The sequence below is a fragment of the Eublepharis macularius genome, chromosome 15, assembly GCF_028583425.1.
Source record: "Eublepharis macularius isolate TG4126 chromosome 15, MPM_Emac_v1.0, whole genome shotgun sequence".
NCBI lineage: Eukaryota > Metazoa > Chordata > Lepidosauria > Squamata > Eublepharidae > Eublepharis > Eublepharis macularius.
The window spans coordinates 56,297,631-56,316,578 of record NC_072804.1 but is presented as its reverse complement, the minus strand read 5'-3'; the positions used below and the strand labels follow the sequence as shown (position 1 = coordinate 56,316,578).

At 46.9% G+C, this 18,948-nt stretch overlaps 1 protein-coding gene across 1 annotated transcript; it reads left to right on the top strand.

Annotated features, from left to right (window-relative positions):
• The first annotated feature begins 6,813 nt into the window (after positions 1-6,813).
• Positions 6,814-17,610, top strand: LOC129343638 (NTPase KAP family P-loop domain-containing protein 1-like). Its single transcript, XM_054999965.1, has 5 exons — positions 6,814-6,906; positions 8,751-8,815; positions 10,710-10,841; positions 13,473-15,286; positions 17,069-17,610. Exons 2-5 carry the CDS (start codon positions 8,797-8,799, stop codon positions 17,378-17,380), a joined length of 2,277 nt encoding a protein of 758 aa, XP_054855940.1. The 5' UTR covers positions 6,814-6,906; positions 8,751-8,796; the 3' UTR covers positions 17,381-17,610.
• The last annotated feature ends 1,338 nt before the right edge of the window (positions 17,611-18,948 follow it).

Sequence of the window (18,948 nt, the reverse complement as noted above, 5' to 3'; positions counted from 1 at the left end):
TTTTCTCCTGGTCGTTTGTGTCCGTTCAGTGAAGGTGCCACGTCCCTCCTACGCTCTCCCACGCTCACACTTCTGTGCTGGTTTGTGAGATAGCGAATACTGGAGGGACTTTGCTTCCTAGCAGCGATCCCTGAAGTGAGGGCGTGGGGCCTGCTCTCCCGCCACGTCCTGCTGCACAGCCTAGTGGTTCCAGAAGTGGTTACGCTTGAGCCAGGTGCGTTGCTGCCGGTGAGGAGGCCGAAGCATTCTCCTGTGAGACTCTGCACTCATGCAGCACCTTGTGCAGACAGGGCCGCCACCCGTGCAGTGCAGCTCTGTGGCGCCTGACGCTGCTCTGTGCAGGCGGCAGCTCAGTCTCTGCAAGACACTGCAGCAGTGCAGAGTGCCCTGGAAGGGTGTTTTTGGGCGACATGTTTAAGGCAGACCTCGTTATGACACGTTGATGCCAATTCGAGATCCTTTTGACTTTCAAAACCAATCTGAATGGAGCCGTGTCTGTGACCGTGCATTATTATTTTTTCCATTGTTACTATTTTATTTTTTGTGCTGTTGGTTGATGCAATGTGATAATTACAAATTTGAAAGAGAGAGAAATACATTCCATGCAGGACTCTTTGCGTGCATCTGTTTGTTTTATCTCCCCTGCTGATCGCCAGGTGACGAGGCTGGAGGCCTGACGGACGTAGTGTTACGTGAAGCTGCTTTATCCTGAACCAGGCTGCCTCCCTTGGCCCCGCCCGCCCGGACCAGCAGTAGGGATCTTGAGATCGCCCCCGGCCCTGATGCCAGAGAGATTGTTTTCCTTTCCTTTATGGTCATTTTAATTGTGTTTTTTTTTTAATTTCCAAATACAAATCTCATCTCAATCAGTTGAAATTCAATTCACATTAATTAAACACAAACAAGTGTCATAAGATCTGTTAATGGGCAAAATGTGAAACAGATTCAATCCCGAGCCCTTCTGAAGAGCACCGCCTTCTGAACTGCCGGAGGGGTGGCCCATTTCGCAAGGCCGGGGCTGTCCCAGGGGCTGTTCCAGTCTGGGCGGCAGCTGACCCGGCCTGTCTTAGGGACAGAGCAGGAAGCAGCCCTCCGTTGGGTGTGGGGAGGGGGGGATTGGAAAGGGAGTCCAGGAGTTTCTTCTCCCCTCACGGCCCACCTCTGATGTGCCCAGCTCACCACTCAGGCCTTGATTTCCTCTCTCGGCGCCTTCATGTCCATTTAGTACAGAGCTTTTTCTTTCAATCTCTGGGTAGGGACACTGGGGGCTTGCCCAGGCCTGGCGCAGAATAAATGGAGCAAAAGAAGTACGGAGTGGGCTTTTCTCTCTTGCCGTTTAATTCAAATGGGTGTTGAAGGCTGGGGCCTCGGTTCTCGGAACGGCATGCAGGATTTCTCTGAAACCCGTTTGAAAAACAAGAGTCATATGATAATAATAACATTCGATTTATACATTGCCCTTCAGGACAACTCAACACTCAGAGTAGTTTACAAAGTGTGTTGTTATTATCCCCACAACAAACATACCCTGTGAGGTGGGTGGGGCTGAGAGAGCTCTGAGAGAGCTGTGACTGGCCCAAGGTCCCCCAGCTGGCTTCAAGCGGAGGAGTGGGGAATCAAACCTGGCTCTCCAGATTAGAGTCCTGCCGCTCTTAACCACGACACCGAACTGGCTCTCATATGAGACGGGAGTCTAGCAGCATCTTGGACAGCTGCACAGGCACGTAATTTCTAGGCTGATATCTCTGCACAGGGTGGGGTGGGTTTTTAAAATGAGAGGCTGGTTATAAGATCTAATCAAAAGACTGATCAGATTGGGCCACTCCCCATTTTTATTAGATAGGCAGAGTAGGACTGATAAAATCTAGTACAGAAAGAACTGGAGTAAACACCTCTTTATTTTGCTTCACCCTATGCTAGATTTCCCATTAAACCTACTTTGCCTAACACAGTTGGGAATGGTCCTCACCCACTCTGAGTGAACTGAGCGCTCTTGATCGGAACTTGTTTTAAAGATGTTTGTCACATCTGCCCCACAACTGGCAAGTGCTTCAGGCATCTGATGAAGTGAGCTCTGGCTTGGGAAAGCTTATGCTCTTAGTCTCGAAGATGCCATCAGACTCCTCTTTTACTGTTACTAACGCAGCTGCCCGTCATGTATGGTCTTTTAGTAGGGTCCTCCCAAACATCACAACAGTGGGGCGTCAGCTTTTTCTGGACCCTTTTGCTCCATAAAGGAAATGAGGGGTGAGAGAGCAAAGGCTGCGTCAAGGCATCATGGCACAGCCCGAGTGGGGAAAGCCTTACATTGGATGAGATGGAGGGAGGGTTCCAAATGAGTTTTGTGAGTGAGCAGATACTGCAGAGCGACTCTTCCTGAGGAGAGAAGCTGCAGTATGGGGTCCGTTAACACACCCTGCAGGATTCACAATTTCTCTCTTTAAAATTGCATCCCGTATCATGGCTATCCCATCCAGCATAACAAAGAGCAACCAGCTTCATCTGATTAAGTTGCCTCTCTCATCACAGTTTCTAGCTGTGAGCTTGCCCCAAGCAGGTTTCTGGACAGGAGTATAAGAACTTTCCAAAGAAATCCAGCTTTTTTTTAATAAAAAGGGCTGTCCATATTGGCTCAAGTGCACTGACAAAGGATACAAAATCTGGAAGAAGCAGCCCCCAAACGGCATCCTAAAAAAGGGAGTCTTGCCCAAATTCCCTGGCTGGCGTACTTCTCAATCTTGCTGAGGTCTTCAGGTGCTGCTCGTTCTGAAGGGAAGGGGGCGTTCTCACCCTCACTTATGGTGGCCAACCTCCAGACAGGGCAATCAACAAATGGCTGCTTCCTTAGAAATTGGCAAGAATGTTGGGACTAACCCACGGGAAGCATTCAACAATATCAATCATCCACTTAAATAAATTTTTATAAATTTTCAGTTTTTAAAGTGCAAGTGCTATAAACAAGGTTCGTGCAATACATTAAGTGTAATAAATATAATAAGTAGCTAACTCTTCATAAAAGCAATATAGCAGCAACGATTCATGTATGATTGTTATAGCAGCAATATAGCAGCAACGATTCAACGATTGTTTATAGCACTTGCACTTTAAAAACTGAAAATTTATAAAAATTTATTTAAGTGGATGACTGATATTGTTGAATGCTTCCCGTGGGTTAGTCCCAACATTCTTGCCAACCTCCAGACAGGGCCTGGAGGTGTCCCAGAATCACTACTGCAGACTATAGAAATCTGTTCCCCTGGAAAACACGGCTGCTGTGGAGGATGGACTTTATGGCATTGTATCCGTTCAAGGTCCTTCCCCTCCACAGTCTCAATATCAAATCTCCAGGAATTTCCCAGCCTGGAGCTGGCAACCCTCACCATTGCTGCCCAGGAGTTCCCCCACCCTAGTAGTCTCGGGCCATGCCACTTCCTCCCCATGTGGCGGCCAGAGCTTCCTGGAAACCCCTCAGCTGGCAGAGCCAATGAGAGGTGAGCAGAATGCTCCAGGATCTGTCCGTGTTCTGCTGGCTTTTTTATGCTCCGAGGGCACCTTGGCTGAAAAGGCTAACGGTGCCAAGGAACCTTGTGAGCCCTGCCCACCCCAGACAATCTGACGCAAGGGACCAACGCCCAGGGGGGAGCTGCACATACGGGGCACTCCACAGCTCTGTCTTTGTCTTGGGAGTTACTCTGAACTAAGCATTGAGGACTAGTGCCCGGTGTGGCCCGTGTTGTGAGGGAGTGTGTTGTGGCTCAAGTCCTTCTCCTAGCCACTCACTCCCCCCTTCCTGGCCATTGCACACAAGTGCGCATTACTCGCTACTTTAATGCACAGGACATTGCACTCGTGGTGGTCCTGTGGGATGGGCTGTGGATGTGTTTTGCATCGTGGGAACAGGCTGGGGAAATACCGGGGAGAGTCACCCGATATCAGCTGTGCCTAACCTGTGAGCTGTCCATCCTCCATCCACTTGCTATAAGATCTGAGGAGGGAAAGGCGAAGGTGGGATCTCTGCCCACAGCCCCTCCGGGAGCTTGTGCAGGGCTTGAACCTTGTTGGGGGAGGGGAGACTCCTCCCAGTTCAAGGATGTTTCTGGCCTGCTGATTTTCAGAGATTATTAGAGGGCGACAGCCGGGCTCACGGGAAAGAAGCCGGGGCATGCTGCAGAATCAGAGCTACCACCAGAGAGTGCTGCTAAGGAACAGATTTCAGCAAGCTGTTCCCTTCAGCTCTGTTCCTTGGGTCTATTTTATTCTTTTAAAAGTAGACTTCTCCTAATCGGGTTTAATTGTTGGCCCTTGCCCAAGGAATCAGGGCATTCTCTGTTGGTGCTGAAAAATTCTATGCTTTAAGTTCCCTCATGCAGTGGTCCATCCTTATTTTAACTAAAAGCGCAATTGCTCAGCTCAGGTGGCTTTTTTATCCTCTTGGTCATTTCTGAACTGTTACACACAATAACTGGATCGCCAAATACTCCACTGTGTGACCATCTCCTTCAGTTATGTGCCATGTCTATTTGCCAGATTTGCATCTTCTGATTTGTAAGGCAGTTTACAGAGTAAACCAGCAAGAGAACCCGAATGAAATGAAAATTACCATATAAGGAATAAAGAAACCAGAAAGAGAGGTCTAGATCCATGAGAGCGGGTGCAGTGTAGTGTAACATGTTGGAGGAGAATTGGGTAGTTCAAATCCAGATTGGCCCTGAAGCATTCTAGACGGGGGGGGGGCACCTTGGGCCAGTTGTGTGCAGTGTAACCTTTCTCACAAGGTTGTTGTGAGGATAGAAGGGAAAACAACGTGCACAACTGCAAGCTATTTATCTGAAGACGTAGGTAGAGGAAAGGTGCAGTCGTGCAAACAGGATTTTAATGTGGAGAGTTATTTGGCCTGTTGAAGTATTTGATAATTCCATGAATATTGAAGGTGCAGGTGTGAATTTCCTCTCCAAAGCAGAGGGTGCCAGCTTGCTGATGGATGTTGAGGCAATGGTGCGTGCTTAATTTGGTTTGGCTTTAATTGTGTGAGAAATGTATCCTTGAACCAAAAGATCCCTTCGGTTTAATGTTTCAGACCAGTGGCTCTCTGCCAGTGGGATCCAGGCTTTTCATAACCATTACTTAGAGTTCTGACAAAGGGAGATGTGACTCTCAAAAGCTCATACCTTGGAAATCTGGTTGGTCTTTAAGGGGCTACTGGACCAAAATCTCGCTCTTCAACTGCAGACCAAAGCAGCACCCACCCGAAACGAAGAATTCTCTGTCCCCCAGTCCTCATGCTCGTCTGCGAATGTGACGTGCTGTCTCCTGCCAACTCTTACCTGCCATTACTTATCCATCAGAACTTTTAATATGCTAGTGGTAACCTTGGTCGCTCCTAATCCCTTTGATGTGCAGCTTCCTGCCAACCCTACCTGCCCAGGATTATCCATTGCGCTTCTGTAATTATTTTTATATCCTTAATAATTATTGTAAATGATAAATATAACAATGTCTGTAAATATATAAAAGTCCTTCTTTGGAAAAGTAGGCTCTTTTTTCCTATTGCGGTGGGACCTGGATTCTTTGACAGAGCGATTGGTGGGATCTAAAATACGAAAGGTTATGAACGCTACTCCAGACCTCCGGACAAATCTTAGACCCTTGACTTGAAGCACCACAACTGTTTGGGGTTTAGAGGAAAATCGGCAGGAGTTTCTCGCTCCTTGGCGTGGATCCTGCCAGCCTTTTCGCAGTCTTGGCCAGCTCCCCTCTTTACTGCAGCCCCCACTCCTCGTGGCTTTTCTTCATGCAGGTTCCCAGTAGAGCTATTCTGGCGGTCAAAAGGAAGCTCCTCTCATTGTCCCCAGTGGCAAAGTTGGTTGGATCCAGCCCCCTTTTGCCTCTGAAGAGGAAGAAGGATATTGCCGTATGCAAGACGTTCCTTTCAAAGAAACATTAACCGTCTGCCGTTGGCAGCAGCTCCTGAAATGTACCTTATCATTTCCCCCCTGTGATATTGGCAGCAAAACCCCACCAAGTATCCTCCAGAACCTTAAGGACGTGCCAATTTACGGTGACGGCTGATTAAGATTTTTTCAGTAAATGTTTCTCACACCCATAATCTGCCGCTGGAAGTGAAAGGCAGGAAAACAGTCCATTTTTGTTCACGTTTTTGCTAGAAAAGAGCAGTTGTCCCTATGGTTGCCCCTACTGTTAAGAGGATGGCCCAAGACAGGGTAAGGGGGTTGAGATGTTTCTGTCCTCTTGGGGTAAATTCTTGGGGCTGGATTCTGTCCCGTGAACGGTGCTGAGAGATTTCTTTTGATGCGTAGACTTCTGCTGATGCAGTAAACAGAGAAAGTTCCTCGCCCGTCCTGGATGCATTGCCATGAGCAGAACAGACATGCAGGATCCTGCCCATCGTTCCTCGTATTCTCTCTTCCTGATCCCCCACTTCTGAAGCCCTTTTGCCCTCCAGTTTCTTCAAGGTTTATCCAATGTGCCGGGATAATTGGAGAGGGAGCTCTGCTCTCTGCTTCCCCACCCGGCAGTGCCTAGTCTGGCCCCTTAAATTTGCAAGCAGCACCTACCGTCTCAGTCTGGCCCGAGAAATGCACCACCTTACATCTGTTAAGGTACGTTTGAAATTGATAATGTTATCTGGCAAGGAAGAGGGCGAAGTTCACACCTGAACCGGAACTGAGCACGGCCTTACCTGCATCCTTCCTCCGTGTAAGTAGACCACTCTTCCTTGTACACCCCAGTTGCTGCTGGATTGGGAGGGGGAAGGCACGGCCATGCTGCTTAAAAGACTGTACTTCGGTCCCCCACTCGCAAGGTAGTTTCCATTGTCAGGACTTGTTATGGTTTAAAAAACAAACGGAAGCAAATCTCGCCGATTGCCAGCGGACGCCCTTGCAAGTAAGTGTGCACAGAACTGAACCTTCTTTAAAACATTGTGATGGACTAGCCAGAGGTTTACTCTGATCCAGCGGGTGCTTCTGTACCTGCTCCATTTTCTCGCTTTTGATATCTTTTGCTTTCTTGCTTTCAGTTTAAGACAGCTTGTGAGTCATGTGAGGTTTAAGTCACCTTCGAGCTCCTTTACACAAATAGTAGGACTGTAGTATGAATGCAGAGGGCGGCTGCCGTGTCTCTGAATGTGGCCGTGAGCCGCAGGAGGCCTTGCAACCCATGTTCAGCAAAAACCCTTTGTTAGGCATGACATTCCTTGTATCGAAAGGAACCACAGGAGCCAGGCTTGCGAGGCCAAACTCTACAGTTGCCAAGTTGCAAGGTGTTTGTGATTCACTTCACTTGCAGGGAAGAAAAGCAACTTGAACGAGGCAACTTTTGTTATCAGAAAGTGCACAAAAGCAAATAGTCCTGAACCTCATTCCTTCTCCATCTCAATCTGCCCCAGCCCTCTGCTGGATTTTTTCTAGTTTGCAATCTTTAATAATAATAATAACGTTCAATTTATATACCGCCCTTCAGGACAACTTAATGCCCACTCAGAGCGGTTTGCAAAGTATGCCATTATCATCCCCACAAAAACATCCTGTGAGGTGAGTGGGGCTGAGAGAGCTCTGAGAGCGCTGTGACTGACCCAAGATCACCCAGCTGTCTTCAAGAGGAGTGGGGAATCAAACCCGGCTCTCCAGATTAGAGTCCCGTGCTCTTAAACACGACACCCAACTGGCCCTGGGCCTCTTTGCTAAGCCTTTCAAAGCAGGGCTGGTCTCCAGCAAAGCCGCCAACGCAACGACTGGCAGGAGGAGGTGCACGCAGCTTGGGAGGCAGCCGGCATCTCCTGTTGGACCTGCGCTGCCCCTCATGACAGCCCTCAACATCCTTGGGAGGGAAATGAAGGCAGACAAAGGGAAAGATGAGGAAGGAGAGAGTTCTTGCAGCCCTTGGCTTGATGGACTAAGAGCCGAAACAGACGTGACGAGTTGCCTCAATTCAGCCTGGGTTGAATTCAACCTTCGACAATACATCAACCTGGGTTTCCTTGCCTCAAGGTTTGACGGGAAGTGTAGGCGTCCTTGCAGGTGCATCGCTGCATTTCTCCTTCCCCTGCTTGTGTGGCCCGGAGCTACATAGCCGCACGTGCTCTGCCTCCCCCCCCATCGCACTTCATCTCCCCCCCCTCGCCTGGCCCAGCCCCCACAGAGCGACACCGGGCTGCACCAGGAGAGCGGGAGGAAAGGCACCCGGAGCATGCTGCGTCTCCCCCTCACTCGCCCGGCCCCCACCAGAAGCCACGCAGCCCAGAATTGCGGGGACTGGGCCAGACAAGGGAGGGGGGGAGATGAAGTGACGCTCAGTGCGACCGGGGGGGGGGAGGCAGAGCACGTGCGGCTATGTAGCTCCGGGCCACGCAAGCAGGGGAAGGAGAAATGCAGCGATGCATCTGCAAGGACGCCTACACTTCCCGTCAAATCTTGAGGCAAGGAAACCCAGGTTGAATTGAGGCAACTCGTCACGTCTGTTTCGGGTCTATGGAGCAAGGCCTTGCCTGATGCTCTCCAAGGTGCTGGAGAGCCTCCAGCACAATTCGGGGGGGTTAGGAGCTCTCTCCCACCTGTGCTCAAGAGGCAAGCTGAAGAATCGCCCCTTTCAAGGCAGCCTCTGAAATCCTGTTTGCTTCCAGGGACTTCGCTGCATTTGCTCCGAACGTTAAATGTTGCGTATGTTTTTTCCCCCTTGCCTGGGCTGCCTGTGAGCTCAATAACTTCTCTGTCTTACCTTTCTTTCCTTAGCTGCCAGCACCTGATGTTCTTCAGCGCTCTGTAGCTGCTGTCCACAATGGTCTCCCTGACCAGAGGTAACTGGGGCCATGTGGCATTTGTGCGTCCACCCAAAGTTTCAGAGAAGCTCGTTTACTGAAGTTTTATCCTGGCCAGACTCCAAAGAGGCAGACCCTTCCCCTGTTTTCCTGTCAGGTGTACCAACTCTTCGTCCCCCTCAAAAGAGATACCATCTCACTGCAGAGCTTATCAGCACTGCTGGTCTTCATCTAAATTGGATGCTTACTGCATTTTTTTTAGTAGCATACTTCATGGATCACTGCCAGTAGTGCTGACCGCAAGGGGCTTTGCTACCATTGGGCAGCTGTGTCTGGTTCTGCAAGATAGACATTGTTTATATGCAGTGGCCAGGGCTGTTATTTCAGTCATGCTGAAGATTTCAGAGTGATTCAGGTCCAAAGAAAAACATTACATTGTACAGGAGTCCACCACAGAACTCCCCTCTGCAATGTGGCTGTGAATCCCCATGGCAGATTCACATACGTTGTAGTGTGTAGTTTGGCCCTCTGATTTTCTCTAGATTTTCCAGACATTTGTTATAAATAAGAGTTTCTTGTTACGTAGCAAAAAGATTGTGCTGTTCTTACACACAACAAGGTATGTAGAATTTTCAGCCAGGGATCGGATCGCAGCCTATTGTAGCATTCAGTCTAAACCCAGAAATCTGTCTGTCGTTGTGGCTGTGCTGTGGATAGAAAGAACTCTCTCCTAATGACTTCCATAAAAAACTGCATGAGCCCAGCAGAAGGGACCAAATGCTTTGGACCTGCAGAGCAGCAATCCATGCTAGTGTGCCTCCTGTAGCCCACGCTGAGCACCCATTGTCCCAGAGAGTACCAGCATGCAGGGAGAAAAGGGGTGGTGGAAATCAAAACTACTTTACTGGCAGTGGAATGCAGGCACAGCAGAAGTAAATGTGAATGTTAATAGCAGAATTGATCAGACTTTGAAATAAATGTCCTAAATAAAGTAAACTTCACCCTTGTCAGGTACTTCGTTAAAAGGGGCCACTTTGATTCCATTCCCTTTTTGTTAGCTTCTGACCCTTCTCCTACATGGTACTCAAAGACAGCTGATAAAATTAAATTGATTGGCTTGGACCCGGTAGCCCTGTTTGATATGGGACTCAACAAAGCAAAAGCTTTAATCACCCAAAGACTAATTAATAAGCGTCCCAAAATGATGAGGCAATGCTTCCTCTAAGCTATAAGAGCTTTAAAAAAGGACTGAGTTACACCATATCCCCATATCTTTCGGACATTACAAACGAAAGCTGTAGGTGGGCCTTCTCTAGAGCACGATTTGATGCGTTCCCCTCTGCAGTTTTGTATGGGAGATTCTCCTGTCTGCCTTTGCAGCAGCGGTGTTGTCCCTGTTCAAATAAAGTGGTCGAAAATATCACACGCATACTCTTGCACTGCAAATGCTATCAAGAAGAAAGGATACAATTAATTATCCCACTACTCTATAGATTTAAACCATTAAGAGTATTATATGGATTTTAGTCCTGAAACCCTTAGGGTATATCTTTTAGAGGATAGCCAGAGAACTGTATCTTACGCAGTTGCAAAATTCTGTGTGATGGCACTCAGAAAGCGGAATCACTTGACGAAGGAAACGTCAATTGCTGGGAAGTGAATTAATGAAGTGAGTGAGTTTTATTGTTAGATATATATACATATATATGATTTTATCTTTTATGTATTTACCCATTTTAAGTATTTAAAAACTGCTCTTTTTATCTGTACTTTACTTGGCTAGTCTTGTGACTGTAAGAAACCTTTGTTTGTTTGTTTGATTGATTGATTGATTGATTGATTGATTGATTCCATTGATTCTAGCCAAGATTGCTCCCCACCTGGACTAACATGAGTTTGTGTTTTCTTCTTGCCATCCCGCCTCTGGATGCAGAATTCCAGAACAAAGATGACGCATACTGCTTCTCCTTAGCTAAAGCCCTTTACTGTGTCACCACGCCAGTGACAGTTGGGTTCTACGCCCCGTGGGGACACTGCAAAAATTTTCTCTTGGACCGGATCCAATGTGAGTACTCACACTCAGCCATGGAGATTGAGAAATGGAAGGGTGCTTGTCTGGTGGAAGTGAGTCCCATAGGCTACAGAACTAATTTCCGCTGGATGAGGCAATGGTTGCTGGCGCGAGTGACTGTGTTAGAAGGGGATGGATGAAAGAGTGGCAGATAAGACTCTTAGTACAGAGACTGCCTGGGGGAATCCGTCTCCCTTTCTCAGGGGGAGGTGTAACGAGCTTTTGCCCGTGTCTGAAACTAAGCTTCTACTAGCCAAGAGAAAGACGTCTCTCTCTCCTGGAAAGCTTACAGTAATTAGTTCTCAGACCTGTCAAACAGATAGTTCTTTGAACCAGCTGTTTATCAGTACATTTATTTATATAGGGTTCATTATTGCTTTGCAACTCTTTATCAAACACTCAGACACCTGTCTAGAGTTTATTTCACTTTATTGAAAATACACCCTAGTTTTTTAATGAAGCAAGTAATCAAAATATAAATGGCTATTAATATAAATCCTATAAAAACAGAACACAGAAAGGCAATAAGAAATAAGTTTGCTAACATTTCTTAATAAATTCCAAGTTTAACATAATCAAAGTTTCTATGAAATGCATAGGTAAAAATAAGTTCTCACCTAAATTCTCTCAAGAGATTTCTTCCATCAGAGGTCTACCATTCTATCTGTGTTTGCAATTTTATACCTCATCATATGCAAATATTTAAGGTCTATTCACATGATAGCACAAACAAACAATGATTGGTTTGATGCTTCACTGAATATTCATAATTTCTATAGTACAACCTTCCAATTAGTAAAAAATTACATTATTCTCAGGCTTTCAAAACAAAACTACAAATCTCTGAGAAGTGTCAGGAAAAGTTAAGTTGAGCGATCACCATTGGTTGAATCTCTGATAGAGGAACATTAATCTCGATAGAGTCCACTATTTTAATTAACTGTCAAAGGATGAAAGCACACCTGTTAGAATTACCTAACACATAGAAAAAACACACAGACAGTTCATGCAAAGTTTAAAAGTTCATCTAGAGAATACAAGAGCTTGGCCTAGTATTACTCAGTATTGATTATTGTCATGTGCTGTTAATCTATATTGGTGTAACAGAGGGGTATTCTGTTTCTCAGCAAGTAGCACAGCAGTCACACAAAGCTGGCTATGCTTCCTCCTCTGTCATACTATGCGTTCTCTTTCCCTGCAGAATTCTCTGCAGTGCCTGGCGCCTCCCAACACCCCAGTCCCAGTGTAGGGGGGCACAGGACAGGAGATAACTTGGGGCAGCTATCCAGAGTTGGAACTCTCCTGCCCAACATCGGAAGAGGAGTTCCCTAGTACAAAATTTAACGGAGGGCCTCCCCAAAACATGAGACCGAGCGTGGCCTACACTCTCATCTTGGAAACTTGTCCTTTTGGTACTCCATCTCCTGCCCTTTTTCTTGATGGGGGAGACCAAGGAGGGCGAACCTACTTCCATTTCAAACCAAATTTTTTCATGAATATAGCATATGCATCAGAGATCACATATTCATATAACAAAACTAGATAATTCCATCATTATTCTGAGTCAGCCTCCAAAGAAATAGTGACAAAAAACCACCTTAGAAGGAGTAGGTTATAGCAGTAAAGTGCTAGTGCAGTTTAATTCATAAATACATTCTTAAAAGGAACATGAGTGAAATGAGGATGTTACTCCTATGACTCTGAATGGACATCAGCTTCGTTGTGACTACTTTGAGAAAAATTGTGAAATGGGGAAAACATACAGGATCACCTGTTAGCACGGGCCAGCTTGTAATTCTACAGTTACAGCGGGACTTTGGGATAATTCTTTAACCTTGCATAATTGAAATACAGGAGCACTGTCACTTTAAAGTTCCAGTTTTTTCCTGCTGCTATGGACTTTTTGGACTTTACATCATTGCTCTTAGGCTAGCACAATGTACATTTGATAAAGTATTTATGAATCGGAGTGCACTAGCACTTTGAAGGTGGTTATTTTGTCACTATTTCTTTGGAGGTTGGCTCAGAATAATGATGGAATTATCTAGTTTGTAGGAATGTATGACCTCTGATGCATAGGTTATATAAATGAAAAATTGGTTTACGTACTTAGAAAATAATCACATATGACACATCTGTTCAAAAAACTTTCATTTTGAATAGACATTGATTGTTAAACATCTCTTCACTGGGGATCCTTCATTAGTTTTCACAATCCAAGTTCTTTTGTTAGCTTCTAAATGAGATACTCTCTATCTTTCCATTCTGTTTTCTGCATTGCTTGTCTGACACTTTTTCGCACGTTCTAATTTTTGCAATACTAGTTCTATTCCACTGCTTGTTAGAACTCATACTGCTTGCTGACATTGTTTCACATCATGGAATCCACCTTCAGTCTCACTGCAAAAGGTGGACCATAATTGAAGGAAATGAACAAACAGATAAATTCTGCGTTGCCCCAAGGACTCTTCCAGGTGAACAGCCAGGCCTAATAATACTGGTCAGTCCTAAAGTGCTTTCAAAAATTAAAGCGCAATAAAATGAATCAATATCAAAACAGGCCTAGCTTTTTCAAGCTTAGAATCAACAAGATCCATAGTCAAAACCTTTTCCTTTTCACCACAGGCTACATGCGTCTTCAGGGGCAGAAAAAAGACCAGCAGGAGCTTCGGCGGACGGGAGTGAAACAGCGAGGGGCCTCCGGCTGGGATCTGGTCTCCCTCGTCTTCCTTATGATCTTCTACCGCCCCGTCCTGACCCCACAGCACAAGCAGCGGAAGAATGTGCAGCACCTTTTTATCCAGTTCAGCGCCTGGGAATATGCCGGAAGTGACCAGCTCTGGGCCGGCCTCATCACTACCCTGTGTGATGGCATTGAAGGCCATTTTGGGCTTGTCCCTGTGAGTCTCTATCGGGCCGTGGGCAGGAAATCTGGCATTGTCCAGGGGCCTCTCGATAAAGAATGGGTCAGCAAGAAATTCCTCTGCCTTCCATTGTGGGCCGCTGTCCTTCTAGTTTCCGGAGTGGCCATCGGGGTGGCTGTCCTCATCTTTGTTTTTGGGGTACCCGTCGGCAATGCTTCGGGAGACGCCATTGCTCTTGTCGAGGGCATTGGGGCCACGGCGGTGGGCATCACTGCAGCAGCAGCCATCAGAACAGCCGTCATGGTGGCACGGAATGTCATCGTCACGCAGAAGGCCCAGCTGGAGAGACAGATGAACCGGATGGACCTCAGCGCCCAGCTGGGTTTCATGAGCAACGTCAAGAGGGAAGTCAAGGTCGTTGCGCGGTTCCTCCAGTTCATGGAGATCTTCCAGCGGAGGAAGCTGCGAGTGGTTCTGATGATCTCCAGCCTGGACCGGTGCAGCCCTGACAAAGTCGTGGGTGTTCTCGATGCCATGAACATCCTTCTCTCCGACTACGAGTCACCCTTCATCTCCATCCTGGCCGTTGACCCAAGCGTGATTGTGGACTGTGTGGAGAGCTCCTTGTACATGAAAGGCATGGCCAACAACGGCTACGAGTTCTTGAACCGCACCATCACCTTGCCCTTCTCGGTTCCCAAGATGGACTGCAACACCAAAATGCAGCTGATTAAAAGTATTGTGGACTGGAGGGAAGAGATGGAGAAAAGCTTCGGAGATGAGGAAGAACTGGAAGCGGATTCGCAGCAGAGAAACCGGCAGGCAAACCAGGCAGGGCCTCTTTCGGGATCAGCCCTGCGCCTCTGCAGTGATTCTGCTGCCCGTCACGTGCCCCGGCGGAAAAAGGACGACGATGAGCTGCCTTTGGTGGTCATAAGCCCTGGTAGGGAAGAGCTGCTGAAAAGGAAGGGCGGGAAGGGCTTCAAAGCCAAAGATCTCATCCAGGAGGCGCTTGACTTCCTCCTGGACAAAAGCATGAAGGAATACATGACGGACAACTTGGTGCAGATGAAAAGGATCATTAACACAGTCGCCGTCACCGTCAGACTCATGGCCACGCAGGTCCCCCAGGAGAAGCTGTGCCCGCAGAAGGCGGCCGCCTGGGTGCTCCTCGTCAATCAGTGGCCCTGTCGCCTGAGCTGGATCCTGCAGTGCATCGAGGACGACATGCAGATGAGCCACTGGGGCTCGAACCGAGGGGGCCAGCTGGCCCCCAGTCTCTTCCTGTGGGAGGTTTACGAGAAGTATTTGGAAGAACTCGACATGATGAAAGGCCAGTTGGAGAAGCTGCTGGAGCTGGACGGTGACCCAGAGCTCTTCCAAAGTTTCCTCTATTGCAGGTTCCAGGTAGAGGACGCCATCTTTTTCCTGCCCTTTACAGTCAATTTGGACTCCTCCTTGAAGAGGCACATGGAACTGCTGCGAGGCAGCCACAGCCTGAAGCGAACAGAGAAGCTGCTGGGCTTTTCCAAATGCTCCTTGCTGAGGATGTCGGTGGAAGAGGTCTGCCTGGAGGTAGGTGGGCACAGGAGCTCGCAGCTCTGTGTCTGAGGCTGCCAGACTCGGTCTGGCAGCCTCATTGTCTACTGGTGGGGCTTCCACCACCAAGCCACATGGGCATGCTGCCGGGGGCTCTGGGGCTGCCTCTCCTCATAGCCAAGCTCATTTCCTGGAATTCTGAGGGATTCCCAAAACCCTGCCCTCACCAGACCCCATCCCTCAAACCTTCAGAGTTGGGGCTGGCTGAGGGTCAAGCTACAGGTGACGAATGACACTTGCCCGGCAAGTGAACAGACCCATGTGTATTCCTACCTGTTCACTTGCCAGTCACTTGCTCTCCACTTGATCAAGTGAAGCACAAGTGAATGGCAAGTGAACAGAGAGGAATACACGTGAGTCTGTTCACTTGCCAGGCAAGTGTCATTTGTCACCTGTAGCTCGACCCTAAGACATCAGGCCTTGGCCTGAACAACAGGCTCCCTTTTAAAGTGGCTGCTCCATTCCCTCTGCCTTTTCTCTGCTTTGACAAACCAGTTGCAGCCTGGCAATTCCCAGTTCTATGCGCAACTGTAGCTGTGGTGAGAAATGGTTTATTTTTATTTCTATTTATTTATTCATTTATAGTCTGCCTAATCACTGACACTCAAAGCAGATTACACAGTGTGAGATTGGTACAGCCAATATCAAGAACATTTCCATAAATGATGCCAGAGTGTAAATAGATACAAATTTTACAAAGACGCAGCATTAGTAGGAATCCAATACAACATACTGGTGAGGTCTCTGGTTCCTAACTCATTAGCAGATCATCTGAGATCCCCTCCCTACAATACAGCCCTCCTGTCTGAGTAAAAAGCCTTTTTGAATCATTCGGTTTTGCATCGTTTGCAGAAAGCCAGGAGCGTGGGGGGCTCTCCTGACCTCCTCAGGCAGGCCGTTCCACAGGGCAGGGGCCACCACAGAGAAAGCCTGTGTACGGGCTGCTGTTGATTTCGCGCATGTGCAGGGTGGCACCTGGAGGAGAACCTGTTTGGAAAAACGATGCTGCTGTGGAGGAGCATAAGGAGAAAGGCAGTCCCGTCGGTATGTGTAGGCGGGTGAGATTAAAAAGGAGATAAGTAAGGTAGCAGAGAATGGTTATAGCACATTGGAAATAAATAGACAAGACTTCTGTGGTTTTAGTGCTATAAAAATACTTTACTACATAACGGGGGGAAAGGGTACATTTGGTAAGAAAATGAAGAGCTAAATAACTACATCTTGATGGCTAGACTAGGTGCTTAGAGAGAGAAACTTAGAGGCTGAGACTGAGCAAAGACTGAGAGTGAACAAAGAGCAGTAAAACCTTAGTATATGTTGCTAGCTAATTGCCCCCCAATAAACTGGCTCATCCAATAGACATTCCTAGATTCCCTCATTAAAACTAAAGACTCCCATTTTCTATGGGCGGGAACTTTTCCTCGACCCCTGAGTGGTCCTATGCTAACTAGCTATCTGACTAAACAAAGAATAACAATTTAACTCTTTCATGACTGAACGTAGGACACTTGCAAAAATCCCACCAGTATGCTGGACCAAGGCCACGAAGAGCTTTGTAAGTGGTAACCAATACCTTGAACTGAGCACGGTAACTAATGCGTAGCCAATGGAGTGACTGCAGGATGGGGGTGATGTTCATGCTCCTGCTTGCTCCTGATAACAGTCGAGCCACAGCGTTTTGCACCAACTGGAGTCTCCTAGTTAGTTTAGATGGGATATGATAGTCTCTTTCCACCTTCTGCTTTTCTCTTTCTCCAGATGGACAAACTTGACCTGAAAGAGGAGAATATCCAACGATATAAAGAGAGGCTGAAGGAGCATAATTTGAATGGAAGGGCCCTGGTTTATAGTGACAGGAATGAAATCAAAGAGGCTCTGGGCATGGGCCTGGGTGAATGGATGACATTCAGCGTGCATTTCCTTGGCTCCGTTCCCCCACAGGGTTCCTTCCCTTCAACAGCATCCCCAGCCCTGGTCTGTGGGGAGAAGAACTGGTTAGGCTTGCAACAGAACGCGCCAAGAGGGAGCCACGTGTCAGTGAACATTTCCAAGGAAAATCTTCACCGGTAGTTTGGTTATGAGTCTCCTCCTAAACGAGTCAGAATTTCAGAAGCTGAAATGAGAACTCGACTTGCTGCAGCTACAAAAACTCAAGCATTTTGTTTCAGGGATAGGCAAGCTGGCCCGAGCCTCGGGAGCCGTTGTGTAGTCTCTGGATGCCAGGGGCAAAAATTAGGCAACTTTGTGTTTGGGAGTCTTCCACGTTCTTCTGTATCTGGAGGCCCCAAATAATTTGCATGTTTTATGTACAGGATAGATAGGATATGATTAGATTTAATCTAGCCAATTTGTACCTTAATGAAATGCTTTGGGGCTTTTTAAGGATCAGCTTATTGAAATTTTATATAATCCTTTTTTAAAAGAGAGATGAAAACCTTGAAATGTAGAAAGGCCAATACACCATCTGGATGGTACAAAGTTGCTTGGAGGAGAAGCAGCTCCCCACATCTGATTATGTCCTTGTTGTTCATCTACTTCATCTCTGGGATGTTGCACCAAAGCTCTGGCTGGACACACACTTTGGCCTCAGGATTTGAAGATACAATATTTGTTTTTTAAATGTTGTAATAAAAGACAACATGGATGCTCTGGGCTTAGGGTTTGTTTCGTGGTAGTGCCTGTTGTGTTTTGCTTTTGTTTGCAGGTGCCAATTAAACCTCAAATCATCTTTTTTATTCATCTTTTACAAAAAGAAAAAGAAGAGGAACAAAAGTCCAATGCAGTATCATAACAGTTAAGATTAAGCATTCAATGTGAGTTCAATATCTCTAGTGCATTTTTGTGCTTAGGTGGCCTGTGCTCTCCTTGTGAGACAATTTGGGTAAGTATATCTGTCCTATGGTCACCTACCAGCAAGGATATTTGGACTGAGATATCCCAAATCTTATTCTGACGCACCGACTGCTACACCACAGAGGCACTGAAAATGTTTTGAAACCTTACAGCCTACAGATGCATTCTGTGGGCCAACTTGAGCATGTCTTTGGAGAGGCAGCATATACATTTTCTAAATAAATAAAATGGGTTTGCAAAACAGAGATCCCATGGACCCTGACAGAGGCAGCTATGTTGTGTGCAAGGAATAAATTCAGTGCAAATCGGCATTATCATTGTGATTATTTATTTATTTATAACCCACCTTTCACACTGAGATCCAAGGCAGATTACACAGTGCAAGTGAAATACATATAACCAGCTAGGACATTCACTGATCAAGTACCATACTGAACAACAGTTAAGACTATTCACTGAACAGATGCAATAGGGTATGGTAGCAGGAAATCTATTTATAGTCCACCTTTCCTATTAAGATCCAAGATCTTCTGAAACAACGCATAACTAATTGACATGGCATGTTAAGCAATGTGGAAAGTCCCTAGTGGTGCTTATCTGCATTACTGGAAAGTACCCAATAGCACAGCATATAGTCCATGTCCCAGCCGAAGCATTTCTCTGAGCTATTTCTTATGACATAGCCCTATAATCTGGGTAGAAAGCCTTCCTAAATAATTCAGTTTTGCATACTTTGCAGAAAGCCAGGAGAGTGGGAGCTTTCCTGACCTCTTCAGGCAGGCTGT

What these genes read in the sequence shown, in the direction of transcription:
- LOC129343638 (XM_054999965.1), top strand. An exon ending in TCTCTTGGACCGGATCCAAT is followed by an intron (nt 10,842 to 13,472) that starts GTGAGTACTCAC and finishes TTTTCACCACAG; the next exon opens with GCTACATGCGTCTTCAGGGG. An exon ending in TGGAAGAGGTCTGCCTGGAG is followed by an intron (nt 15,287 to 17,068) that starts GTAGGTGGGCAC and finishes CTCTTTCTCCAG; the next exon opens with ATGGACAAACTTGACCTGAA.